Source organism: Gekko japonicus, unplaced genomic scaffold (assembly GCF_001447785.1).
Source record: "Gekko japonicus isolate JY-2015 unplaced genomic scaffold, Gekko_japonicus_V1.1 scaffold19, whole genome shotgun sequence".
NCBI classification, from domain to species: domain Eukaryota; kingdom Metazoa; phylum Chordata; class Lepidosauria; order Squamata; family Gekkonidae; genus Gekko; species Gekko japonicus.
The window spans coordinates 478,199-504,816 of NW_015164664.1; the positions used below are offsets into that span (position 1 = coordinate 478,199).

The 26,618-nt window shown below is 48.1% G+C and overlaps 1 protein-coding gene across 1 annotated transcript in view; it reads left to right on the plus strand.

The window, feature by feature from the left end:
- Window positions 1-26,618, plus strand: part of MED12 (mediator complex subunit 12) — a 35,361-nt gene that overhangs the window by 4,742 nt on the left and 4,001 nt on the right. The window contains exons 8-41 of the mRNA XM_015408928.1: window positions 360-506; window positions 688-787; window positions 1,583-1,719; window positions 2,095-2,226; window positions 2,699-2,825; window positions 3,009-3,238; window positions 3,344-3,427; window positions 3,911-4,090; window positions 5,275-5,419; window positions 5,583-5,701; window positions 5,809-5,952; window positions 8,791-8,954; window positions 9,220-9,351; window positions 11,280-11,507; window positions 11,631-11,775; window positions 13,250-13,370; window positions 13,536-13,637; window positions 14,502-14,615; window positions 14,759-14,913; window positions 15,548-15,727; window positions 16,403-16,474; window positions 16,691-16,845; window positions 16,946-17,107; window positions 17,215-17,326; window positions 17,779-17,868; window positions 18,088-18,197; window positions 18,680-18,815; window positions 19,120-19,281; window positions 19,572-19,949; window positions 20,539-20,689; window positions 22,806-23,005; window positions 23,372-23,452; window positions 24,806-25,020; window positions 25,145-25,310. Of these exons, the coding sequence (XP_015264414.1) occupies window positions 360-506; window positions 688-787; window positions 1,583-1,719; window positions 2,095-2,226; window positions 2,699-2,825; window positions 3,009-3,238; window positions 3,344-3,427; window positions 3,911-4,090; window positions 5,275-5,419; window positions 5,583-5,701; window positions 5,809-5,952; window positions 8,791-8,954; window positions 9,220-9,351; window positions 11,280-11,507; window positions 11,631-11,775; window positions 13,250-13,370; window positions 13,536-13,637; window positions 14,502-14,615; window positions 14,759-14,913; window positions 15,548-15,727; window positions 16,403-16,474; window positions 16,691-16,845; window positions 16,946-17,107; window positions 17,215-17,326; window positions 17,779-17,868; window positions 18,088-18,197; window positions 18,680-18,815; window positions 19,120-19,281; window positions 19,572-19,949; window positions 20,539-20,689; window positions 22,806-23,005; window positions 23,372-23,452; window positions 24,806-25,020; window positions 25,145-25,310 (5,076 nt within the window). The remainder of the gene's footprint in view (window positions 1-359; window positions 507-687; window positions 788-1,582; window positions 1,720-2,094; window positions 2,227-2,698; window positions 2,826-3,008; window positions 3,239-3,343; window positions 3,428-3,910; window positions 4,091-5,274; window positions 5,420-5,582; window positions 5,702-5,808; window positions 5,953-8,790; window positions 8,955-9,219; window positions 9,352-11,279; window positions 11,508-11,630; window positions 11,776-13,249; window positions 13,371-13,535; window positions 13,638-14,501; window positions 14,616-14,758; window positions 14,914-15,547; window positions 15,728-16,402; window positions 16,475-16,690; window positions 16,846-16,945; window positions 17,108-17,214; window positions 17,327-17,778; window positions 17,869-18,087; window positions 18,198-18,679; window positions 18,816-19,119; window positions 19,282-19,571; window positions 19,950-20,538; window positions 20,690-22,805; window positions 23,006-23,371; window positions 23,453-24,805; window positions 25,021-25,144; window positions 25,311-26,618) is intronic.

A 26,618-nucleotide genomic window follows, 5' to 3' on the forward strand; every position in this document is an offset into this window, starting at 1 on the left:
CATGTATGCTGTCCTAGGAAGTTTAGACTTAAGCAAAATAAGGTTAACAGGAAACTGCCACCAAATGTTGGGTTTAGGACAGGTCCACAAAGATCTATACTTTGTCTGGTATGATAATTTTAGCAGAGTGGCTAAAGTGAAGTAGGACTTCTTGCCGAGTGAGCTAGCATGGTGGGTATGTTACAGACAGTCAAGAGGAGCACACTTTCCTTCCTGGAGCAGTTAGGGAGGACTGGGAAATGGATGTGAAATCTATATGTGGATGGGAGGGAGGGAGGGAGGGCGGAGAGATAGATAAGTCTTGCTGACTTTCCGGAATTCAGGCTTGAGTGTGCTCAGTGTTTCTGCTTTTTCTGCAGAGTATTGTCCTGTGTTGCCCAAGTGCCCTGGTCTGGCATTACTCCCTCACTGACAGCAGAATCAAGACTGGCTCTCCACTTGACCACCTGCCCATTGCCCCTTCCAACTTGCCCATGCCTGGGGCCAATTCAGCTTTCATGCAGCAAGTAAGCAGCAGGAGTCAGAACCTCATGTCCGTCTCTAGTCCTGTGGCAAGTAGAGCTGCAAGAGATTCATGCCAGCCTCACCCCCATCATCCTTCATAGCTTCTTGAGCATTCTTGCAAAGGCAGGATGCTTGAAAGATACAGCCTCTCACACTGTCTCTCTTGTGTTGCTTCTTTGTCAGGTCCGAGCCAAGCTCCGGGAGATTGAGCAACAGATAAAAGAGCGGGGCCAGGCAGTGGAGGTGCGATGGTCCTTTGACAAATGCCAAGAAACCACTGCAGGTAGACCCTGTAGAAGAGCTCTTACCCTGGCTCGTTGTGTGGCTATTCCCTCAAAGGTTTTAGAAGGAAAATATAGAAAGATACCATATGAAGACAGGTGCTGCCCATGCTCTGTGGGAGACGTGGAATCAATGTTCCACATGTTCTTTTGCTGTCCTTTTCATCAGGTTTATAGGGATAAGCTTATTGCCCCCCTCTGGGTTAGATCAGCACTTGATGCAGATAGTGCTGATCTAGAGAGACTTTTAATAGAGGAAAATCAGCAGATCTCCAGACAAATAGCAAAATTCTGCTTGCAGTTGGTAAAATTTCACAATAAGAAACAGATCAAGTAGAATCCTCATTTACTTTTGCATGACTCATAAGTAGTTTAGTTTTAAACATCTTATAATTATTTTGATATAATGGACTGTTAAACTTTTCTCCTTTTAACATTTTAATGATTTTAAGGTTATATGTTTATTTTTAGAGCTGAAAGCTAATTTGCTTGTATTTAACGAACATGTAATGTTTTGATAAATGGTCTTTGACCGCAAATAAACATCATTCATTCACTGCAGGTAGTACACAATGATTTTGCCCACGCACCTTTCCAAGGTTGATCTCCTATTATCCCTGCTTCCTCTTTCCTCTTTCTGATATTGTTCATGCAAGCCTGTCTCTCATTCTCCTTGTCTTTTGTAGCAACCAGCTCTTCTTTATGCTCTCTAGGCAGCCTGGTTGTCTTTTCTTCTGCCTGGGGAATGTTCTGCTCTTTACCTCTGGGTCTGATATTGTTTTCTTGTTCCACTCCAGGATTCACAATTGGCCGGGTGCTGCACACTTTGGAGGTCCTAGACAGTCATAGTTTTGAGAGATCAGACTTCAGCAACTCTTTGGATTCGTTGTACAACAGAATATTTGGCCTGGGGCTGAACAAAGACAGTCACGAGGTAGGGGCTCATCGGCTGAGGATGATAGAGAAAAATAATCCAAGTCTTTTCTGTTGATGAGCGATAATGTGGGGCAGCGAAAAAATAGGAACTGATGTCTGAGGATTTAATACGGGATGATTGTGGGTATGTCTGAGGGGTTTGTCCCTCTTACTCTAGCCAGAGTCTTAGTGCCAGCCTTATCCTGTTGCAGAGTGTCCATTCTGTGACTGCAGAAAGAGCTACAGCTCCTGAATATACATGTCGAACAAATGGTCTGGCTGAGCTCTCACAGATTATTGGGGTTGGGGAGGGAAGTATCATTCCCCAAAGAGCATGGGTGGGAGGAAGGGAGTCTTAGGAATCTTGGTCACCACCCAACCTGCTTCCTGGCAGATCACCCCTGATGACGATGCCGTGGTGGCCCTGTTGTGTGAGTGGGCCGTCAGCCACAAGCGGTCTGGGCGCCACAGGGCCATGGTCGTGGCCAAGCTGCTGGAGAAGCGGCAGTCGGAGATCGAAGCAGAGGTGAGTGCGAGTCTGGATATGGGGCAGAGCTAGACCTTGTAGGAATGTTTCTGGAAGAGGTTATATAGCAAGCTTGTGGTGGGGAGCCTGTTCAAGAAGCTTAGTTTGCTGGTCGGTTTCCTAGAAATTAAGTATTAATCTAAAACACAGAGGCAGATTTTGAACATACCAGCTCATCCTCTGCATCAGCTATGAATACCCTTGCTCTTTGCCTCAGGGGAGCCTCCTGTCTCGCCTTCTGGCCTCAGAGTCCTTGAGAGGAGGATGGTGAAGGGTGTGTGGAGAGAGCGGCTGTAAAGCACTAGCCAAGGGGGCATTGCTGCCCCTGCCGTTCTTCTGAGAGATGATGTGTTGTGAGGTGGATGTTCTCATGGTGACCACTGCAGATTGTGTGTACATTTGTGTTTGTTCCCGGAAGGACAGAGAGTGGGAGAAGGGTCTAACCCTCTTTCTTTCTCCTTCCTCTTCTCAGAGATGTGGTGACTCTGAAGTGGTGGATGAGAAGGGCTCCATCTCATCAGGCTCCCTGTCAGCAGTCAGCGCTCCGGTCTTTCAGGATGTCCTCATGCAGTTCTTGGATACCCAGGCTCCCGTATTAAGTAGGGGTTCTCCTGTGCCTCCCCTCAGGATCTGGGCTATGCTGAGCCCAGAGGAAGTGTGACAGCCCTGGTTGCCTTTGCTTCTCACGAGGGTAGTGCTTGAGGCAGCCAGGCAACCGGTGCTCAGGAGTGGGCTGGGCTGCTGCCTTGCTCACCTGTTTTCTCTTTGTCCTTCCTTGGCAGGCGACCCCAGCAATGAGAATGAGAAGGTGGAATTCTTCAATCTAGTCCTGCTGTTCTGTGAGCTGATCAGACACGACGTCTTCTCTCACAACATGTACATGTGCACTTTGATCTCCCGTGGTGACCTGGCCCTGGATGTTCATGGGCCCCGTCCCCCCTCGCCATTCGATGACACTGCTGAGGAACATGACAGGAAGGAGGGAGAGGGCAATAGCAGCATCAAACTGGAGGTGAGATGTCAGGAAAGGCATGATGTCAGACTCTTGGGAACCCGTGTATTGCTTGTGGCACTCATAGGGGTTGAATGACTCTGCGCTGTTTCCTGTCTCTTCCAGGATATGGGCCTGTCAGAGTGCCAGATGGATATTGACCAGAGCTCCAGTGTGATTTTTGATGACGTGGAGAAGACGGATTTCTCGGTACAACCTTGTTAGAGTCCCCTTGGCTGGGCACTTGTAACTCTGCAGTGTGCCTGGCAGTTTTTCTCACAGGCATGTGCAGGAGTGTTTGAGAGGCAGCCTCTGTCTTTGGTTTTGTGTGACTAGTGGAGAGGGAAAATCCGTAAGGACTGTCATCCCTAAAATGCTTTTATTTACACATCTGAGACTGCTGAAGCCAAGGATGAAGGATGGGACCTGGCATGGCCAGTGTCTCTCTCGTGGTAGTCAACAGGGCAAAAATGGTCAGGTATTCTTGATGGACAGAAAAAAGTAATTGAGAGCTTGGCCAGCTTGGTCCTTAGGTGTCCCCTGGTTCTTGGCATGCTGTGAAGGAAAGGCCTATTTTGCTTGGGCATGTTGGCCTGGTTGATGGCCATGTGTTGCGACTCCTTCCTGAGCTGACTTGTTGGTAATGTTCCTTCCGTGCCACTTCACCAGACATTCTTGCTTGTCTGTTCCTAGATGTTTTCTCCTCCCATGCACTGCGAATCCAAGGCCAGTCCTTCCCCTGAGAAACTGGATTCTGAGAAGGACAGCAAGCCCCTTTCCCTTAGGAAAGACAGGGTTGCAGATGGATTGCTGGCATCGCTCTACGAACAGCCACGGCACATCCAGTATTCCACACATTTCCCCATCCCTCAGGTAGGAGAGAAACCAGCCCGTGAGCTGTTTTGCATGAGAACAGGGTTCCGTGTGTGATAGTTCATAGGAGTAAAACTGGTTGGCTTCCCTTGTTGACTTTGGGTTCAGACTGTGTTTGTGTTGGTCCTTTCAGGCCTCTAAAAGCATAGAAAACCACTGTGGTTTAAAAGGAAGTCTGTTTGGTGTGTAATGTCACTCCTTCCTTGGGGACAAGACTTTTTCACTTTCCCATTGTCACCCCTTACTTTTTGAGATATGCGGTGTACATTTAATATGTATTGATCACCCAGCTTCATGATGGAGCTTGTGTCACTGTGTGCCAGGAGAAAATAGTGTGCCAGGAGAAATAAAATTGAAGGCTCTTCTGCATCCAAGTACCTATCTATAGAAGAAGCTGCCTGCTGAATTTGTTATTCAACATTCTAGCCTCTTTTGTATCCATCCGGAGTGGGGGTAGGACATGCTGCGTCTCTGCACTGGGCATTACAGTCAATTTGACCTAGTGGTTAGAGTATTGGACTAGAATCTGGAAGACCTGGTTTCAGTTCTCTGCTCTGCCACAAACTTGCCTGAGTGGCCTTTGGGCCAGTCACCCTCTCCCAGCCTAGCCTATCGTACAGGCTTGTTGTGAGGATAAAATGAGGAAAGCAGGAGCATGTATGCCACCCTGAGCTCCTTGGAGAAAAGGTAGGACAAAATGTGATTATCTTAATTACTCTTGATGCAAAAACGCGGCAGAATTGCCTGCCATCAGAGGAGACTGCCTGTTGCATCTCTGCCCGAGCCACAGCACCAGGTTGCTTTCTTTTAGTGAGGAAGCAAATCCAGATCAGCGACTTGCAGAAATGTAGAAAGTTGGTAAAAGTAAAGATTTTTGGCAGTGACAATGAAGTTTCCAGTTATTCAGAAATAAAAAGTCTTCTGTGTCTGATTGGAAAAACACCGCTCTGTGCCAATGCAGCAGCAGTGCAGGATTACTACTAATATTTTTAAAATGATACTACTCACCCAAGATAGGTATCTTCCCCTCCTCGCCCCAGGCTTTACTGAATGCTTTACATGCCCTTTCCTTGGTGTTCTTGGAACTCCTGGGATAGGTAAGGGCATCTTGTGTTGGATGACGGGAAATCTCCCAGTGTGACAGCGGCTGACCCTTGCCTCTCTTTCCATTTGTGAATCCTCAGGAGGAGTCAAGTAGTCATGAGTGTAACCAGCGGCTGGTGGTCCTCTTTGGTGTTGGGAAGCAGCGTGACGAGGCTCGGCATGCTATCAAGAAGATAACCAAAGATATCCTGAAGGTGTTAAACAGGAAGAGCACAGCAGAGACAGGTCTGTGGAATGCCTGCCTCCAGCCCTGACCAAATCCCAAATCCTGCATATAGACCCTTGAAGTGATCTGTGCTGGGGAGGGTTGGGAGGGTAGGGTGGTGTGGTTTGTTCTTTGGGACAGGCCAAGTATTAATGGCCTACTGGATTTTGTCTGGCTTGACAGGAGGAGAGGAAGGCCAAAAAAGGAAGAGGAATAAGCCAGAGGCCTTCCCAACTGCAGAGGACATCTTTGCTAAGTTCCAGCACCTTTCTCACTTTGACCAGCACCTTGTCACCTCTCAGGTACGTGGCCTGTGGGCAAGACATTGCCCGCTGCTGTGCAAGTCTCTGTTTGTTCATGTGTGTTCTGCAGTTTGCTACCAGGCAGCATCATGGTTCCTCCTGTGCAGGTATCTCGCAATGTCTTGGAGCAGATCACCAGCTTTGCCTTAGGGATGTCATACCACCTGCCTCTGGTGCAGCACGTCCAGTTCATCTTTGATCTGATGGAGTATTCACTGAACATCAGCGGGCTTATTGACTTTGCTATCCAGGTATGCCTCTTGGGAAGTGGGCAGTGATATATATCAAGTAGCCATGAGTGTAACCTAACTTGGGGGAAGATGTGGTAAAAATATGTCTGCTTTTGTGGTACTTGCCCTAGTGCAAACTTTGTGGTTGGTTAGATTTATTGTGGTGGGTGGCCACTTTTGGAAGCTGAAAGGGTTCCCTGGGGCATAAAGGGTCCCTCTTTATCTGGTCCAGTAGAGCTCATATGTCAGAAAATTCAAAGACAGAAGCAAAATACTCAACTAAATCAAGGATAGTATGAACAAGAGACAGAAGCAAAATACTCAACTAAATCAGCATGGAAGTAGGATAGTATGAACAGTATCAAAAGATTCATGCCAATTTATTAATTAAATGTTTATACCTCACATTTCTCTGAAGACTCGGTGGCTTATAAATGCAAACCCAAATTTCAGTAAAACAATAAAATCTATCACAATAATCGCAACAACATACACAGAAAGCCTAAAGTTCACAACAGCATCCTATAAGTTACCTGCCGACTCCCTCAGCTTTTAATGGAGACTCTTTGGAACAGAAACTCATGGAACTCCATGGCTATGAGAAACAGGGCAAGGTGATGCCCTCCACACCTCTTCAGGGAGATTGTTCTGTGATGTCTGTTGTATACCTGAAAATGCCCTTTTCCGGACTGAAGAGGAGCAGACCAGTTAGTCAGATGGTAGAAACACGCAGTCAAATGATATTCATAAACTGCTTGTACTTTCCAGTGCTCTTGCAAGAAAAGTATCTAAAATATCTTATGGGTTTATTCCCATTTTAGAGATAGTTGGCCTTGAGTAAGTTCACAGCTGTATTTTGTGGGACAGAACTCAGTTAGATCCCTGAGAGCCACGCTGCCTTTACTCTGCAAAACCTTCCTGACAGATCCCCACCCCACTGTCTCTTTTGATAGACAAGATTGGAGGTGGGAGGACTGAATCAGCTGGCTCCGTCACTTATAACCATAGTTCCCTCTAAGCTGCACTAAGGGTTGTTGGTGCAAAAATTTTAACAGGGATTTCTGCTTCAGCCCACAAGGCATTTTCCCCCTCCATTGGAAACAATGGGGCACCTCCTTCTGGGGCCCGCAGAATTGGTCCAATCTTTGTGAAATTTGGGAGGGGTTTGAGGAGAGGCACCAGCAGCTATGCTGCAAATTTGGTGCCTCTACATCAAAAAAACAGAGCCCCAGATACCCCCAGATCGATTCTCCGTTATAGCCTATGGAGCTCATTGACTACAATAGAGGCGGGGGAGGAGGATTTTTTTTTTGCACACCCCTATTATGCTTTTCAGTATGATTTGTAAGCTGCCTTGAGTCACAGGGATATAAATATTTCAATATGTAAGTAGTTGGGGGTTGATAACATTTAAGCAACTTCCTGTTTATTAGGTTAGGAGGGTTTGGACACTGATTGTTCCTCCTCTGTTATACTTGACCTGTAATGCTGGATGTCATATTTCAGTAAAAAAAAAACTAGACTGCAAGAGTCTGGTGGACAGGTCTACCAATATGTGGAAAGGGGTGGGTGAAATTTGACTTGATTCTGTTTTCTCTCGTAATGTTTAAATTATTCTTAAAATATAGTTTAAATATAATTTAAAAGAATTTATTCTGAGATTTTTACAAGGTTAGAACATAAGAGATGCCAATGTTGGATCAGGCCAAAGGCCCATCCCTTCCAACACTCTGTGTCACACAGTGGCCAGAAATACCAGTGCCATCAGGAGGTCCAGCAGTGGGGCCAGGACATTAGAAGCCCTCTCACTGTTGACCCCCCCAAGCACCAAGAAGACAGAGCATCACTTGCCCCAGAGCCCCTATCTATACCTTGTGGCTAATAGCCACTGATGGACCTCTGCTCCATATGCTTATCTAATTCCCTTTTGAAGCCGTCCATGCTTGTAGCCGCCACCACTTCCTGTGGCAGTGAATTCCATGTGTTAATCACTCTTCGGATGAAGAAGTACTTCCTTTTATCCATTCTAACCCGACCGCTCAGCAGTTTCATGGAGTGCCCACGAGTTCTTGTATTGTGAGAAAGGGAGAAAAGTACCTCTTTCTCTACCTGCTCTTTCCCATGCATAATCTTATAAACCTCGATCATGTCACCCCTCAGTCGTCGTTTCTCCAAGCTAAAGAGCCCTAAGCGCTTTAACCTTTCCTCATAGGGAAAGTGTTCCAACCCTTTTATCATTCGAGTTGCCCTTTTCTGCACTTTTTCCAAAGCTATAATATCCTTTTTAAGGTGTGGTGACCAGAACTGCACACAGTATTCCAAATGAGGTCGCACCATTTATTTATATAGGGGCATTATGATATCGGCTGATCTGTTTTCAATACCCTTCCTAATAATCCCCAGCATAGCATTGGCCTTCTTTATTGCCGTCACACACTGTCTCGACATTTTCAGTGAGTTATCCACTACAACTCCAAGATCTCTCTCTTGATCAGTCTCTGCCAGTTCAGACCCCATCAATGTGTATTTATATTTGGGATTTTTGGCTCCAGTGTGCATCACCTTGCACTTGGCCACATTGAACCCCATCTGCCATGTTGACACCCACTCGCCCATCGTTGACAGATCCCTTTGGAGTGCCTCACAATCCTCACTGGTTACTGCTGCTGGTTATGGAATAATCTTCCAAAAAACCGATTTACATGATAGTTAAATTTAGTCTTGCCCACAACATTAATGCTACTAGATTTTTTCTCTCATGAGGTAGAATTTCTGCTCACAGCACTGTGGAGCTTAGAGGGAACATTGATTGTAAATCCACTCCCACTTCTCCTGAATCTTCTCTGATATTGGTCATAGTTACTGAATGAGCTGAGTGTGGTGGAGGCGGAGTTGCTGCTGAAATCCTCTGACCTGGTGGGAAGTTACACCACAAGTCTGTGCCTCTGCATCGTGGCCGTGTTGCGGCATTATCATTCCTGCCTTATCCTCAACCAGGACCAGATGGCCCAAGTCTTTGAAGGGTAAGGCGTCTTTGCTGTTACTGCTGCAGGGCAGGGTCATTGTCAGCCATGCCTGTCATTCTGAAGGCTGTGGATAAGGGGGCCCCACATTTTGTGCTTGGGATTCCTTTCTCAAGGCTACCAGGGTTTTTTGTCCTTTTGGGGTTTTTCTGGCATTTTGAATTTGGGGTAGGGCTGTCCACCAGGGATTAGACTGGAAGTGGGGTACGGGGGGCAGGTTGATCCTGCATTTACTCCCATTGCCATGTCCCTTTCCCCCATACAGGCTGTGTGGGGTGGTGAAGCATGGCATGAACCGCTCCGATGGACCTTCTGCAGAGCGCTGCATACTGGCCTACCTCTATGACCTGTACACATCCTGCAGCCACCTCAAGAGTAAATTTGGAGAACTCTTCAGGTGAGCACAGTTCTGGCTGTCGGGCTGAATTTTGATACAAACTTTAAAAAACATTCTCAGTTTAGGACCTTTAAGCCTGTCCACTGCTTGGTGGTAGGTGGATTGTTAAAGGAGGAACCCAGTATTTTACATATTTTAATGACCACACAAATTCTGTATGATATAGTTACATAAAAGCTCCCTGATGCAGGCATTTATATCTTGGAACACCACTGGTTATTGTGGTTAGTCTTCATTGTTAATTAACTGTATTATTCACATTTTTTATAATATGTTATTTCTGTTAATAATAATATCCATAAATATTGCTAATAAATAGTGTTAAAAAAGAGAAAGAACCCAGCGACTATAGGACTTTCTAATGTTACATCTTAAGCATTATATAGATTCCCTTTTGCAAGTACACAAGCATACTTAATGAGATGGCCATTCTAATCAGTAGCTAGTTGTCTTTGTGAGGAAGGAGTCCTGATTGTCACATCTGATCTTGCCCTATTGGTCTCCATCGAAGTGGGGATGTGGCACAACTGTATAGTCCAAGCCATTGTCATTACATCCTCTTCTGGCAGTCAGCTTTCAAAAAGAGTCTTAGCTTTGTTTTCTTGGATGGTAGTTGACTATTGTTCAGACTTCAGCAAGGTTCCCTGCAGATCTTGAGGTTGAGCAAGGTGGCGTAGTCAGTACATCCTGTTATTTATGCTAAGGGCTGTTTTTAAGGCTGTGGCTTCCTCTGTTGTTGTGTGTCTTTTTCGAGCTCATAAATTCCTCATAGAAATGCTATTTTGCAGTATGTTTTTTCTACTTGCTAACTTTTTGGATATGCCATTGTAGTTGTATATGTACAATTTTAATTGTTAACATTGTAAAAATCTTCTTGATAGTGTTCCTACTTATTACTGTTGTGGGCGTATTATGGTTTGGGTTTTTTGTAACTTTGTGATTATTAACTATTGTTTCCACACTTCTGTAATTTGAGTTATATACACCTTTGATATTCCTTTTCACAATTATTCTACAATTATCCTCAGACCTCTGGTACTCAGTACCCCCTTTTTGTGTTATTCAGAGGTTTCCTATCTTTTTGTCAGCCTTCCTCTGAAAGCCAGAGGCCCTTTTTAAAGGGGAAAAAACAAATTGCATGGACAACAACTCACTGCCTGAATCTGAACTGGCAGTCATCCATGTGTCTTGATTACTCTGATCACCTTGCTCTTCCTCTCTCTGTCTGATCTCTATGACCCCAGGACTTCTATGCCTCTCTTCTGGCATGCTGAAAGCAAAGCCACAAGCCAACCATGCCCAGACATAAATACCAATACATCTGATTGAATTTGATTATCAGTTTAATCAGACCATCAGTTAAATCAGTCATAAGCTTGGGCCATGTCAGTCTCCAAGGCTCGAGCAAGCACAGGATCAAAGACCACCATTAGACCAACTCAGTGCTGCTAGCCAGCACGTTTATCCTCCAGTCCCAGGAGCCTGGCGACCCCAGTGTGCCAGAAGTAGAGAGAAGGTAAGCTTCAGGAAGGCCTTTCCCTAGCAACTACCTCAAGACATCTAGTGTGAGCAATAGACCAGCCAAGTCAGATGCCTTGGGAGAAGGCAGAAGCCTGTAGGGCCATTGGGGTGTGTTACCAGGGAGTACTACACCCATTATAGTAGTTTCAGTCCCCATGGACCCTGCAAACATTATGAGGATTGCCTGTCTTACCTCTTTTTCACAAACATCTGGTGACAAAGTTGCCAAGCACTTGTTTCTGATGCTGATTTCCCAAAGGGAGATTCTGGGAGTGAGCAGTAGTGGGCAGCCCACGCTGGGTCACATCACCCAAAATGGAATGTGTCCAGATGCTGCCGTTGGGTGTAGGGAGCCTGACAGAGAACATATTTGCTGAAGCTTCTCAACGACCGTCTTTCCATACCAGCGACTTCTGCTCCAAGGTGAAGAACACGATCTACTGCAACGTGGAGCCGTCCGACTCAAACATGCTGTGGGAGCCTTTGTTCATGATTGACACCATCGAGAACCCGTCGGCACACAACTTCACCTACACCAACCTGGGCAAGAGCCTCACGGACAACCCAGCCAACCGCTACAGCTTTGTATGCAACGCACTCATGCACGTGTGTGTTGGGCACCATGATCCTGATCGGTGAGTGCCAGAATGAGCTGGAATCAGAGGGGCCCACCCAGAGGGCATGTAGCGGGCCCCTAGGGTGTAACTAGCCCCAAGCCAGTGGCCAGGTGCGCTGACAATGCTTCTTTTTGTGCACAGGGTCAATGACATTGCAATCCTGTGTGCTGAGCTGACGGGCTATTGCAAATCACTCAGTGCTGAGTGGCTGGGTGTGCTGAAGGCTTTGTGCTGCTCCTCCAACAATGGGACCTGTGGCTTCAATGATCTCCTCTGCAATGTGGACGTAAGGGCCACCTGGGCCTGGCATCGTGAGAAGGATATGGGGAAGGGGGGAGCGTAAGATAGCAGGCAAACGACAAAGTGGGATAATAATAATAATAATACCTTTCGATTTATTGATCACTCAATCCTGCAGAGCTGCTGGCTCTGAGCGATTTACATTTACACAGGTTTTCACAAGGGACTAACAATGATGGGGTAAGGGAGGACAACATATAATTCTTTAAATCGCACACGTTTGCAGCTGACGGGGATTTTGTTCAGCTGTAGGCTTCAGTCGTGTTCTGGGTGGCATTCATTTCAGCTTGGCTTGATGACGTTAGTTCTTCCTAGGCTGCTTTGAGTCGTAGCGCCGCACTGCCACTGCCTGGCCGGATTGGCCCATTACAGGCTTCTTGATGCCGAAGAGGTCTTTTTTCCAGGCTTCCGAGCTTCCGAGCTGGACATTCCATTCGCCAGCTAACACCTCCCCTATGGGGGTTCAGTGTGCCCACCCTCTCTAAGGACTGGTACCCATTTTATCTACTCGCTGAAGCTTTCAAACCACTGGGTGGACAGCGAGCTGGGGACAAGGCTGGTAGCTCACACCAGCGCGGGCTAGAACTGACAGCAACTCTGTTCAGTTCACATGTTAACCAGAGGATAAATCCTCTGTGCCATCGCTCCCCTATAAGCCTGGAGAGGTGGCATAGGAAGCCAAGGATTAGGTTGACCATGTTTGTTTGAGGAAAGTTCCCATCTGAGGAATGATTAGTTCCACTGAACAGTTCCCTGGCTCAGCCAGAAATGTCAGCCTTTCCTGCCTTGTGTTCCTAGCACTTGGGCCTAAATTCTTGCAGCCTTCCTGCATACTAGAGATGGAAGTCCTCCCAATAAGCCATGTCGTCTGTCTCCTGTGCAGACCCCCATTAAGGCTTCACTTTGTTTTTGTTTTGTTTTTTTGTATAAGTTTATTTAATACATTTTACATACATAGCACTCCAAAAAAAAACACACAGAAGAAAAAAAATAAAATATTCTGGGGTGTGGAGTAAACGAGGCCTCACTTTGTATTCTCCTTCTCTCACCCTAGTAATTAATGTCCAGAAAAGTAAGACGCAGTTGATGAACGCAGTTATTGGGGACTGTCAGCAGAGCCTCCCAACCCCCTGAAAGAAGAACTAAAATGATTATAAATTATCAAACAAAAGGGGGAAGTGGAGGGGGTGTCTCTTCAGAAAGTCCCTTTTCTAGCTCACTTTTCCGTGAGTGGCGGCTCGAACGAGGCGAGGGAGGCTCCTCTCCCTCATCTATGTAGAGCCTTCCTCACTTGGCTTAAGATTCCAGTGACATGGTGGGCACCTCCTCTCCAACCCAAAGGAGGGTTGTTGCTTTTTGGCACTGTTTCCCTGCCACCGTTGAAAAATGCTACTTCCAGGGGAGTGATACTGTCTTTGTTTTAACAGCAGTGCCCTTCTTCTCTTCCTCCGTTTTGGCAGGTGAGTGATCTGTCTTTCCACGATTCCCTTGCCACGTTTGTGGCCATTCTCATTGCTCGCCAGTGTCTTCTTCTCGAGGACCTGATCCGCTGTGCTGCCATCCCCTCGCTGCTCAATGCTGGTGAGTGGCAGCCTCGAGATGCTGGACCCTTGTAGGGGAAAGGGGGGCCAAAGAGGGCCTCCTTCAGGCTCTGCAGGCTGTCCTGTGGCAAGGGCCTGGCCCAGCCCGAAAGTGCAGAATTGCTCAAATCAGTTGCTACCAGTGCCTTTGCCTTTCTGTCTGCAGCCTGCAGTGAGCAGGACTCTGAGCCTGGAGCCCGTCTGACGTGCCGGATCCTGCTGCATCTTTTCAAGACCCCACAGCTGAACCCATGCCAGCAGGATAGCAGTAAGTGGCCACTGTCTACCAGCATGCTCTGCTGGGTCTGTCCTCATGCCGCTGGCTCCAGTTATGCTTCCCAGGGCTCGGTTGGTCTGTAGACCTCCTGCTGCCAGCCTGTCTTTCTCTCCCTCTCCACTTTGTCAGGGCAAAGCATTCCTCTCTACCCCTTTCATACCACCTCCACCATTTATACTTCTGTCTCCTGGTGTGGATAGAGCTCCAGCTGCTAGCGTCCCTGCTACTCCATCAATGGTTTCCCCAAACCAGTTGCAGCCTCCTTCCCAATCTAGTTTAACCAGTTTCTTTCTCTAGTGGAGGGTCAGGCACTGATCTGCCTTCTCCTCCAGGGTCGCCATGCGGTGTTTCTTCACAGCCACTCAGTGTGCATTTAGTGTCATGGAATTCACTGCTGTATGATGCTATGATGGCCGCTGGTTTAGATGACCTTTAGCTAAGCCGAGCCCATAGAGGAGAGTTCTGCCAGTGGCTCTGAGACATGATAGCCAAATAAAACCTTTGTTTAGCCTGTGAATATCAAATGCGGTGGTGGTGGTGGTGGTGGTGGGCACACACAAAGGAGGACCATTGCCTTCCTGCCCCGCTTGAGGACTTTCCAGGGGCAGCTGGCTGGCGGCTGCTGGAGACCTGATGCTGGGAGTAGATGCAGACGGGCTTTCTTTAGCTCTCAGCATGTGAGATCCTTGGGATGCTGAGCACCACAGCTGGATCTGACCAGCGTCTAGACTGCTCCCTTGCTTACCAGCTGCCCCCAAGTGTGTTGTTATTGGATACCTTTGTTGCTTGGGTTGGACCTTCTGCCATTGCACAGTCAGCATTTCCTGGCTTCTTTTCTTTCTGGCCACCCTGTAGGCAAGCCTTCAGTGGGCATCCGCTCCTCCTGTGATCGACACTTGCTGGCTGCTTCCCAGAATCGGATTGTGGATGGTGCTGTCTTTGCTGTCTTGAAAGCTGTCTTTGTGCTGGGTACGTGCCTGGACAGACCAGCAAGCGTGGGGAGGCCCTGGATGGGGATGGGAGTGGGTGATATTTGACTCTCCTGTCCTGCCTAGTCTAGGGATGCAGACGAGTAGGTCGCTGCTCTGAGTGACCCTGAGTTCTGGTTGCAGGGGATGCTGAACTAAAGGGGTCTGGTTTTTCCCATCCGGGAGGGGTGGATGACCTCATGGAAGATGACAAGAAGCCTGCAAGCAGGATGGTTTCCATAGAGACAGCCAGCCTGGATGTTTATGCCAAGTATGTCCTAAGGAGCATCTGCCAGCAGGTGAGCATGCTGGGCTTTGTGCCTCTGTCTTTTCATGTGATGGTACTGCAGCTGGAACTCTAAGACTGTGTTTGGCATCTCTGAGGATACGTGTTAAACATCTGGAAGTGAGTGGAGCAGGGCACTGCTCTCCCCCTCCCCCCATATTGTTGCTTTTCATTGTATAAACTCTTATCCTGGGGAATATGTCTGCTTTTATGGCTGGAGAGAGAGAGAGGGGAGACGGGTCCTTTCTGTCTTTAATCCAGCCAATGCAGCGGTTAGGCCAGGTGGAACATGTTACAAGGCTGCTGGCTGCATGGTTTTGGTAACCTGCTTGATTCACTGATGTATGTAGGGCAGGTTGATGCTTAAGCTACTGATGTAGTCCAAAGCTAGAGTGAGGCCTGGTATGTCTTTAAATGGGCCTCCAAAGTATGTTACCTTCCTATCCACAGGTTAGTCCTCAGTGGGTTCTGCTGTCATCTCAGCATGCCTCTCTCCATGTGAAGCAGCAGCCAGTGCAGACTTCAGAAGAGGCTGGGCAGGTTCTAGGATTTGCAGAGGGAACATTGTAGGCCCAGAGTCTCCCAGGTTGATCTGGGTACCATCATACCTGTGTGTCTCCTTACCTGTGTGCCTTCTTTGCGTGCAGGAGTGGGTAGGTGAGAGATGCCTGAAATCTCTTTGTGAAGACAGCAATGACCTGCAGGATCCTGTCCTGAGCAGCACGCAGGCCCAGAGGCTGATGCAGCTAATCTGTTACCCACACCGGTTGCTTGACAATGAGGAAGGAGAGAACCCCCAGCGGCAGAGGATCAAGCGCATTTTACAGGTCCTGAGTCACTGGAGTTTCTCCTTCAGATGTTGGTTTCTGGGGAAGTTTATCCCGTGGGGAAGGGTTTGTTTTAATGTGTGGATGTGTGTATTTTGTAATTCATGTCACTCTGCTCTGGATTGGCACTGACTAAAGAATTCAGCTTCTTGAGAGACAAGAGTCCTCCAGGCTTTGGAGATAAGTTTGAAAGTTTGCTGGGAAATAGTTTTGGAAAAGGCCCTGAATACGATATCAAGGGTGTGATGGGAGGGCAGGGAGTTCAGCACTCTGGCATAGCTCTTTGCCTCCCACCCCAAAAAACAAGCATAAGTAGAATAAACATGCAAAGTAATTAAATAAATTAATCTTTGCCTAGTATGTATAAGTTATGCAAGCTACAGAATTTGGCTTCAATTCAGCACAAATGCTTTAAAAATCTACATTAAATGATAATAACCTTTTTGCATGAAAGAGATATGTTTTGCACTGTGCCTGTTGTGGGGATTGATGGCGAAGGCCAGAAGATTAGGTGGAAGAATGGACCACGGGGGAGGTCTGGTTTGGTCTGGGTGAAACCTTGAAGGGTACCAGGAAATTCCAGTTCACACTCTGGTGAGTGGAGGAGAGACATGAACCGATGTCGTGCCTGCAGCAGATGGATGGCTGACGGTGACTTGTCTGTGCATGTTGCAGAACCTGGACCAGTGGACAATGCGGCAGTCACTGCTCGAGCTTCAGCTCATGATCAAGCAGACAGCAAACAATGTAAGCAAACATGCAGTGTTTGGAGCAGGACAAGCTTGGGCTAAGTACTTTTTATGGCTACCTCTCTGGTATGTCTGGAGATTGCTGGCCCAAAAGGGCTTTGCTGAGAAGCAAGTACTGGACACCGACTCGGGATACAGAGCCTGGGCAGGGGGCAGGTGCCAAGTTTGGGCGAGTGGGTCTGAGTGTCCAAATATGCGCTCTGCCCTTTTGTAGCAGGAAATGAATTCTCTGCTGGAGAATATTGCCAAGGCAACCATAGAGGTGTTCCAGCAGTCAGCCGAGACCAACTCCGCCAGCAACGGCATTGTCAGCATCGCCAGCTCTACCAGCGTGGTGCCACCTAGCACCAAAGCCAAGCCCATCCTCAGGTCAGGGTGTGCAAAAGTGCAGGGTGGGGGCTGGAGGGGGAGGATGTTTGCAGGGTCTTGGGAATAGGTTGACACTTCTCTCCTGTCTGCCGGCCCCCAGCTCCCTGGAGAGATCTGGCGTGTGGCTCGTGGCCCCTCTCATTGCCAAGCTCCCCACCTCAGTGCAAGGCTACGTCCTGAAAGCTGCAGGGGATGAGTTGGAGAAAGGGCAACACCTGGGCTCCTCGTCTCGCAAAGAGCGAGACCGCCAGAAGCAGAAAAGGTGAGGGATGCAGAGAAGGGGGTGGTCAGAGAAAGAGGGTGGGTGGAGAGGCATCTCCTCTCAGCCAATGCCCAACGCTGCTCATGTACCTCCCCTTTCACTTGCAGTATGTCCCTGCTGAGCCAGCAGCCTTTCCTGTCCCTGGTACTGACATGTCTGAAAGGCCAGGATGAGCAGCGGGAAGGCCTCCTCACCTCCTTGTACAGCCAGGTCCAACAGGTAGGCTTTCTGGTCATACCAAAGTTTAAGGAGGTCTCTTAGGGTAGCAGATAAACTGAAGGGGGGGTTGACTTCTAAACTGAGATGCTGGGCATATGCCCTGGACACCCTGTGAATTCCCAGTTGTGTATTTGGTGAAGTGTTTACCTGGTCATACGAGAGAGGTAGTTTGGCTGTCTTCAGAAGCATTGTCCCACTTGCTGTTAGGTCATCAAGCCCAGGACTGAGCCTGGGCATTATTTGAACAGAATGCAGCGCTTAGAGCCCTGAAGATCCGTGTGTTGTTTCCCAAATCCAGTTACAGGGGTGTGCAAAGGACATTGGTATTGCTCTGACCCTTTCTGGGCACAAGCTCTGTATCTTGTGAGAGAACAGGGCTGGGCGTCCGTAGGGCGTGATCCCAGCCATGAAGGGGTCAACTGTCAGGCTTCTGTCTCTTCACTGTTCTCTAGATTGTGACCAACTGGCGAGAAGACCAATACCAGGATGACTGCAAGGCCAAGCAGCTAATGCATGAAGCCCTAAAACTGCGACTTAATCTGGTGAGTAGCTGATGAACTAGGGGAGATGGGGTGTCAGTCTCTCCTGCGCTAGGGTGCTGCCACAAAAGATACTGCGCTGGGCTTCACTAAGGAGGGAAGTCCCATCTCACCCTGTCTACCTGTCCAGGTTTCCTACTGAACTTGCTCTCATTAAGCTGGCTCCAGCCTCCAGCTGTTGCCTCTCCTTTCACTGGCTTCTTCTTCTTCCCCTCTTGCCAGGTGGGGGGCATGTTTGACACGGTGCAGCGCAGTACCCAGCAGACCACCGAGTGGGCTGTGCTTCTCCTGGACATCATCAGCAGTGGCACTGTTGACATGCAGTCCAACAAGTGAGTGTTTGGGGAGAGGAGCAACCGCTCTGCTACCCCCTCCCAGTCTTCCCCATAGCAGTTACCCACACTCCTTAGCAGCTGTAAAGGAATGATCCTGCTTGGTGTGGCCACCTCCCAGGCATGCTGGGCTATGGGAAGTGTCTGTGGGAACCTGCAGGTTCACTTTGAGTACTATATGACAGTGGAGATGTTGAAGATGAAAGCTGTCCCTGTCAGGCAGGAGGACCTGGGCAGAAGAGCTCTGTCAAAGGGACACATGAGCTGCTGATCTTGGTGCTAAAGATGGGAGGGTTGAGGGCTTGGTCCTTGGAGGAGCCCCTGCCTTTCTCGGCCCTGTGTTGGGACTATGACATGGATGGACTGTGTGGGGCTGGCAGCTTCCCTGCCTTTTGAAAAGACCAGGACTGGGGCACAGGGACCTCAGAGCCCTCTCTTGACTGACCTTCCCTCCCTGCTTTTTCCTCGCTCTAATCGTGCAGCGAGCTCTTCACCACAGTCTTGGACATGCTGAGTGTCCTCATCAATGGCACACTGGCTGCAGACATGTCCAGCATCTCACAAGGCAGCATGGAAGAGAACAAGCGCGCCTACATGAACCTTGTCAAGAAGCTCCGGGTAAGGGAAAGGAGTTGAGAAGTGTTTGCATTATGCACACTGAGCTGCTTTGTATGTGATTTTTTGCACGCTTATTCCTCTTTGGCAAGTCAGAGGAAAAGGAACTGATTCCTCCCACACCCCAGCTTTTTCCCAGAAGAGTGAATGGAGGAGTCCTTTCTTTTAGTAGGACATGGATTAAATGAACCTTTGGTCCCCTTTGTCAATCCACATGCAGGGAGATGTGCTGGCTTTTAATATGAAAGGAAGCACCTTTCTCCCCCCAAAAGCCTCCCCACCTCCAAAAGCCTCTTTTCCTCTGCAGAAGGAGCTGGGTGACCGTCAGTCAGACAGTCTGGAGAAGGTGCGCCAACTGCTTCCCCTGCCCAAGCAGACTCGGGATGTGATCACCTGTGAGCCTCAGGGATCCCTCATTGACACCAAAGGCAACAAGATCGCTGGCTTCGACTCCATTTTCAAGAAGGAGGCAAGTAGTCCTGGCAGCCCTGTGTCCTGTCCAATGTATATGTTGTCCCATTTTTAGCTGCAGGAAGAATGGCCCAGGGGTCTGGCTGGATGGGAGTAGACATCATAGAAATAAACAGACTCGTGCTAAAGTCCTTAGGAGAGTGAAGAAGGCCCAGTGATGATGCAGGGCAGTTTCCGTGGACTGGTGAGGAAGGGATGGTCCCCAGGAGCAAGGGGGAACAGGCTCTTGCTGTCGTTCCCGGATGCTCCTGGCTGATCTTTGTGTCTTCTTCCTTTCCTCATTCCCAGGGTTTGCAGGTCTCCACCAAGCAGAAGATTTCCCCCTGGGACCTTTTTGAAGGCCTGAAGCACTCTGCCCCACTGTCTTGGGGTTGGTTTGGGACAGTGCGGGTGGATCGCAAGGTGTCTCGCTTTGAAGAGCAACAGAGGCTGCTGCTGTATCACACCCATTTGAAGCCTAAACCCCGCAGCTATTACCTGGAGCCACTGCCTTTGCCCCCTGAGGAGGAAGAGCCCCCCACACCTGTGGCCCTGGAGCCAGAGAAGAAGGCACTGGAGCCAGTCAAGGTGGAGAAGGCCAGCACCAACTCTGCCAACTCCTCCGCAGAGCCCAAGAAGAAGCCAAGCAAGAACAAGAAACGGGCCCAAACTGCCAGCAAGAATGAGGTGAGGGGGCCATTGTCACACCAGATCCCAATCTTGCTAGAACCAACAAGGCTCAGCAGCCCTCAAAAAAACAGCCACATTGTAGCCGTACACCTGCCTCCCCCCCCCCCCCCCTTCAGACTTGTTGGCCACTGTGTTCAACAACTGCTTCGTAGCCCAAGAGTTCGAAGATGCTGTAGCTGTGGGGCCAGGCCATACTTTCATGTGTTCCTTGCAGGGCACTTGTGTTTTGCAGGATATCCGTGCTCACATCTGCCTCTGCATATGAGGGGGCAACTTAAAAACCTCACACTGAGACAAGAGTGATGTGATCTGAAGGTTCCTGCGTTACCCAGCCATTCTTTCCTTCTCTTTGAACTCACTTTAGACTCGAGTTCAGTCCTTGAATGCTTTTTTTAAAAAATGAAGTCGTCATAATTCTGGATGGGTGGTACGTTACCCTTGGCCAGCTTGCTCTCAGTCATGAGGATTGCCCCTGGCTCACCTGCATACTTGCTTGCCTTCCCTTCCATCATTGCCATTCTTGATCTGGCTCCTTTGGGCACCTCTGCTGCTCATGCTGCTTTCTCACGGAGCCTTCTCCTTGCAGGACTACATGATGAACACAAGTCGAGGAGTCTCCTATGCCGGCGGCATGCCCACAGAGCTCCTGCACCATCAGGCTGGGAACTCTATGTCTCGGCTGGCCTTTGGGCAGTCGCCGGTGGGTCTCTATGCCCAGAACCAGCCTCTGCCAGCAGGTGAGTGAAAACGCCTGAGAGTTCCTTTGAACCAGAGTACTAAGCTCATCTCATCAGTGCTTCAGTTACAGTCACGATTGGGTTTGCCCTTGGAAGCCACACCAAGCTGCAAGCTTGGCAAGGTAGTCGGGGACTTAGGGTGTTCCACATCCACTTTTGGGCAATGCAGAATGTGATATGGAGCTCTGGGTGATGAGGGGTGTTTTGCATGGTGCATTTAAGTTCAGGTTGTATACGCTTACGTTGTAACATTTGCATTCTGAACACTTGTGCAGTCTGAGTCACTGTTGCACAGAACTCATGATAGACCACAGTCCCTTGCTGCAATGGACCATTATGGGAAAGCACATGCAAAGCCGTCGAGTTTCTTTTCTTTCTTTCTTTTTTTAAAGCAAGTTTTGGATGGTCATTTATTTGGTTGGTTTGTGCAGAGTTCACATTTCCAGTACCCTGGTTTCCTTTTCGATGTCCACAGTCCCTTTATAGCTTGCCTGTTATTTCCACAGAACATTTGGTTCTTTCTGATTTTTATCTCTTTTATTTGTATCTTAACAACACATGAGGTTGAGTGGTTTTCTCAGAAGGGCCAACCAGAGAGCTGTGTGGTTGCTTAAGAATTCGAACCTTGATTTCCTGCATCCAGACCCAGCCTCTGCACCACACTCTCTTTCTTCCTTCTGCTTGCATCAAAAGATTCCAGAGGTTGCAAAAGTTGCCATAGCTTCAACAAGAATAAGTCATGCAAATAAAGGATTTGGGGAAATGTCTGTCTGATAGTTTCAGGAGTTATATGATGAAGGGAGCATTGACTCTCAAGACCTTATACCCCAAATCTTGCTGGTCTCTGCTGCCGGTCTTGAATCTAGCTCTTCTGTCAATCCGATGTGCTCTGCAAGCCAGATTTGTCTGTATGATGCAAAGGTGAGTGCTTGGAGGTGGTAATGGGTTGGATGAAGGCCAGCAAACTGTAGTTCAGTCCACCTGGGGTGCAGTTAGGCAGGGGTAAAGCCAGTTGCAGAATTGGATTTCATCCTACTCCAGACAGAGTTGTACCCCCCCCCAAAGGAGCTGGGTTGCAGCCTCTAGATCTGCACCTGCATATGGATACCCAAGTCTCATCTGTAGCTGTAGAACCTTTTAATCTTATTTGGAAATGTTAGCCTTGACAGCGGTTCTTCCTGTTCTGGTTACATCCGGGCTAGATGCTACTGCAAGTCTGGTAACCCAGAAGCTGCCAGCGGATCCTGATTACATGCATCCTGTTTTGCCAGTGCTTAAGGAATTTCACTAGTCTGCCTATTCACTCCTATAGGCTTGATTCAGAGTGCAGGTTCTTAGTGTTAAAATCCTGAAAGGTCTGGGACCAGGGTATCTAAACGATCACCAGCTCTGACATGAACTTACCTGAGTGCTGCGATTTTCTTCGGAGGACCTTCTGTGTGTGGCTGGCACCCTCTGAGGTAGCCACAAAAGACAGGACCTCTTCTTTTGTGGCACCTTCCCTCTAGTGGTGGAAAGCGCAATCAACTCACAGCTGACTTATGGTGACTCCGTAGGGTTTTCAAGGCAAGAGACATTCACAGGTGGTTTGCCTTTGCTTGCCTCCATGCCACAACCCTGGTATTCCTTGGAGGTCTCCCATCCAAATATAAGCCAGGGACTGCCCTCTGCCTGGCTCCAGACCTGTTGACTTTCTGGCACAAGTTTTATTGCATTTTCTGTTTTTATGGAAAACTTCCATGTGCAAAACTGTCTTTGGAGAGAGTGGTATATAAATGCACAAGTTCTTAATGTTTCATGCTTACTGGCATGTGCTCAGTCCTCATCCGGCTATTTTGTTTTTATTTCCTTTTGATCAGTTTACAAAATCATGGGTTTTTGCATACCAAGAGCATCCTCCAAGTAACTAGAGACTCCTGCCTTCTCTGTTGGTGATCTTGTTACATGTCTTCTGTCATCCACACAGGGGCCTGCCAGTTTGCTATTGGACACAGTGATTAAATAAACAAATAAAGCTGGGCTTTCTAGACCCCAGCCTTGCCCAGAAAGTGTATATCTGTGTTAGGGTGGTTGTACATGTGAGTTGTTCTTGATGTTCTCTTCTTTCTCTCTGCAGGTGGCCCTCGGTTGGATACCTCTTACCGGCCCGTTCGCATGACACTGGGCAAGGTGGTTCCGAGCCGCCCCCCCTACACTGGGGTCTTGCCGTCAGGCATGGGTGGCATGATGGGAATTGATCCTCCTTACAAGCCGGGTGTCTACAGACAGCCATCGCCTCAAGGGCAGCTCCTCCGCCAACAGTTGCAGGCCAAGCTGGTAAGGATTCAGTGTCGTGTTCCCTGGTCACTCTGGCCTTGCTCTGCCGCTGAGGCCAAGGGAGCAAGCCATGGGGATCAGAGAGGTCCAATTTGGAGGAGGAATCCCTGCATCCTGAGATGAATGCTGAACGCAGGGATTCCTTCCCAGATGCAGCGTGAGGACTCCTAACTGGATATTGTAGATAAGAGTAATCATTGGTCCTGCTGCTTCCTAATGGTGGCAGGGAATGCAGACCAAAATGTTCCCATTGTCTCTGTCAAGGCTTCTGGGAGATTTGGGGGATGGTTTAAGAGTTTTGGGGAGAGAGTAAGAGGGTCTGGAGGACCACCCTCACTTAGCCATACCTCTCTGCTGTTTTTCTAGCAGAGCCAGGGGATGCTGGGGCAGCCGCCCGTACGCCAGATGGCTCCAGCCCCGGCCTATGGAGCTGTGCAGCCGTCGCAGGTAAGCTAAGGCAGGGCCTGGGAAGTCCATCCCGTACCACCTTCCTACCTGAAATCATTACCCAGGGCCTTTGGCCTCTTTAGACCAGATTTGGACATTTTTCTCAGGGGAAACTGGCATGGGGTTGCCCAAATATTTGAAAAAAAGGAGCAGACACCTTTTAGGATTCCCATCAACTATCCCCATTCTTGCTTTACATTTAGATGGGTTGCTTAAACTTCATGTTGCTACAATAATGTGCTTCCTTGTTCACTTGACAAAGTCTGTTTCTTGTCATGTGGCATGTTTGTCATAGTTCCTCGTCTGTTTACTTGCCTTAGCTTAAAGAGGCCTAAGAGGAGCTAGCTGCCTCTGAAGAATGCTCAAAATGCTTAGAAAACAACAATTTGCAGAGTTCTTTGGGGGAAGCCATGACGACTAAACCGGTGCAGGGAGGGTGTGCCTCATCCATGATGCTTAGCGAACTGGAGCAAAAAGTATGCTGGGGGGGGGGGTCTGATTGACGATGCTGTCAGTATTAATGCTCGTCCTCCTTGGCTCTGGTTTCTCTTGTGTGCCTCCAGTCCTCCCACCCCCCAAAAAAGCTATTGGTCCTGCAGAGGGGATGCAAGTCTAAGTCTATCCTGCTTGTGTTCACATCCTCACAGCATGAATGTTCTAGGCAAGGGCTTGTTCAAGGGTGTACATGGCTCCAAATAAGTCATAAGTGTAGAGAAGGTGTCTTTTCCCCCCCATACAGCTGTCCTGTGCAATATAAACCACCCATTGGAGAGCACAGACTTATTGAGGGTTTAAATTTGAACTTGGAGCCGCTGATATTTCTGTTTGTTATGTATACAGAAATATCTCTGAGTCAAGAGAATGAGTCGCATACATGCAATTTGAGCAGCAAGAATTCTCACAGCCCAGCACAGAGGAGTTGATGAGATTCTGAGCACAGGAGGGAAGGGACGGAAAATTGCAAATAACTCGACTGGCTATTCACATGCAAAAGAAGAGAGAACCAATTTCCATCCAATTCAGTGTTCCCCGTTTATTACTTTTTGGAATAACAAAGCCCTCTAGCTGCTGCTTGTGTTCAGAATAAGATGATCAAGATTATCATGAACAAGTCTTCCACATTAAACAAGCCTCTTTGATTTTGACAATAAAATGTGTACATATAAAAAGGGGGAAAGACATTGCCTTGAGTACCTGTTTGGACAGAGAGTGGTGCTTGTACTTGTAAATAAATAAATGCAGCTGATTGGTAGCTTACATTTTGTATTGTGGATCCTCCTGCCCCCCCCCCCAGTCCATCTCTGTTGGCAAAGAAGTGTGATTTGATACAGGATGCTACTTTCTTTCCTGCAGGGCTATACTCCTTATGTCTCCCACATTGGCCTCCAGCAACACCCCTCCCAGTCCAGCACCATGGTCCCCCCTGCCTACTCAAGCCAGACCTATCAGAACACACATCCAAGCGCCAATGCTGCCTTCCTTGACCCCGTCAGGCCAATGCAGAGACCCAGTGGATATGTGCATCAGCAAGCCCCTGGGTATGGACACACCCTCAGCACAGCACAGAGGTACTGTCAGAGGCTGGAGGGGGGGATGCATGGTTGATTTTGAACCAAGGGAGGATGGGGTGTACCTTACCTTTGCCACTCCAAGGCCCAGTCACACATGCTCCCCTCTTATTTCTATGTGCAGGTTTCCTCACCAGTCGATGCAGCAAACTCCCATGATGGGTGGGATAAACCATATGAGTGCACAGGGTGTCCCGTCAGGGATTCGGCCCAACCAGCTCCTGCCAGATCAGCAACAGCAGCAGCAGCAGCAATATCTGAGGCAGCAGCAACAGCAGCAGATGCTGAGGGTGAGTTGGGCAGAAAGAGCCAAGGCATAGCCTGTGTTCCTGGGCTTCCTGTGTGGTCTGGCTGGCCTCTTTCTTACTTATTTATTTATTTATTTATTTATTTATTTATTTATTTAGAAAAAGAAGTTTATGCTGCCTCTCGGGAACCTGCTTGAAGTGGCTTGCAAAATAAAAATAATAAATCAAAGCATTAAAAAAATACTAATTAAATCCCAGCCTGCCTAAAAACATAGACCATAAAAACAGGTCACTGACAACTTAAAAGAACAGTTTCCAGACTAAAAATAGTATTAAAGGTCAGCCTCTTAACTAAAAGCCTTGGTGAACAGAAGTGTTTTGGCCTGGCTCCCAAAAGGTAGCAACTTCTCTGCTGCAGTTGCTCCCACAGGAACTCCTGGAATCTCTGGCCTTGGCACAAGGATCCTGTGATAGTCAAAACAATGCTCCTTGTTTAGTGGTGTCAGAGGCCTGGGATTTTAAATGCCTCGAGATTCTCCAGTTCCTCAGTCTTGCTATGTGCAGAGGGAATTTTGTTTTAGGGACAGTGAAAGAAAATGATTCTAGGATTCACTGTTTGGGTGTGGCTTGTTCTGTGTGCTGCAGATCCACACAGATCCTGAGGATGAAGGCAGCAGTGTTCCCTCTAAGCTGAGTTAGTGTGAGCTAGCTCACATTTTTTTAGCCTCTGGCTCACACATTTTTGCCTTCGTTCAGGAAGGATGGCTCCAGAGCAAACTAATTTATGCAGTAGCCAAATCGCTGACTCACAACTTTAATGCCAGGAGCTCACAAAGTAGAATTTTTGCTCACAAGACTCCACAGCTTAGAGGGAGCATTGGAAGGCAGTGGTGTAACTTGCCTGGAATCGCCATGGTTCTACACCCAGGCATTTGGTAACCATTTTTCAGGATGAAAGTTGCAATCTAATTTTAAAAAACAAACAAACAAACAAACCAATTTTATTAGGATATATTAATAGGTCAAACATATATCACATTTTTAGCTATCATACATCCTTTTCTCCTGTTTCCCCACCCCTTCTGACTTCCCACAGTGCTCCAACCTCCAGCCCAAACATATATTTCCCCCTTTACAGCTGCAATCTAATTTTTGAAGTTTTGTCTTTTGGAAGTTGGTTCCCTATTAATCACTTAGTATATTTATTGGCCACTTTTCTCTCTGAAGGAGCCCAAAGCTGCTTACAAGAAAAAACGTAGCTGAAGTGTAATAGATGAAAAACGTACCATTTAAATAAAGCCAACAGAAAATAATCTCCTGTATGTCGGGCAGGTCCTTGATTGAGAGGGC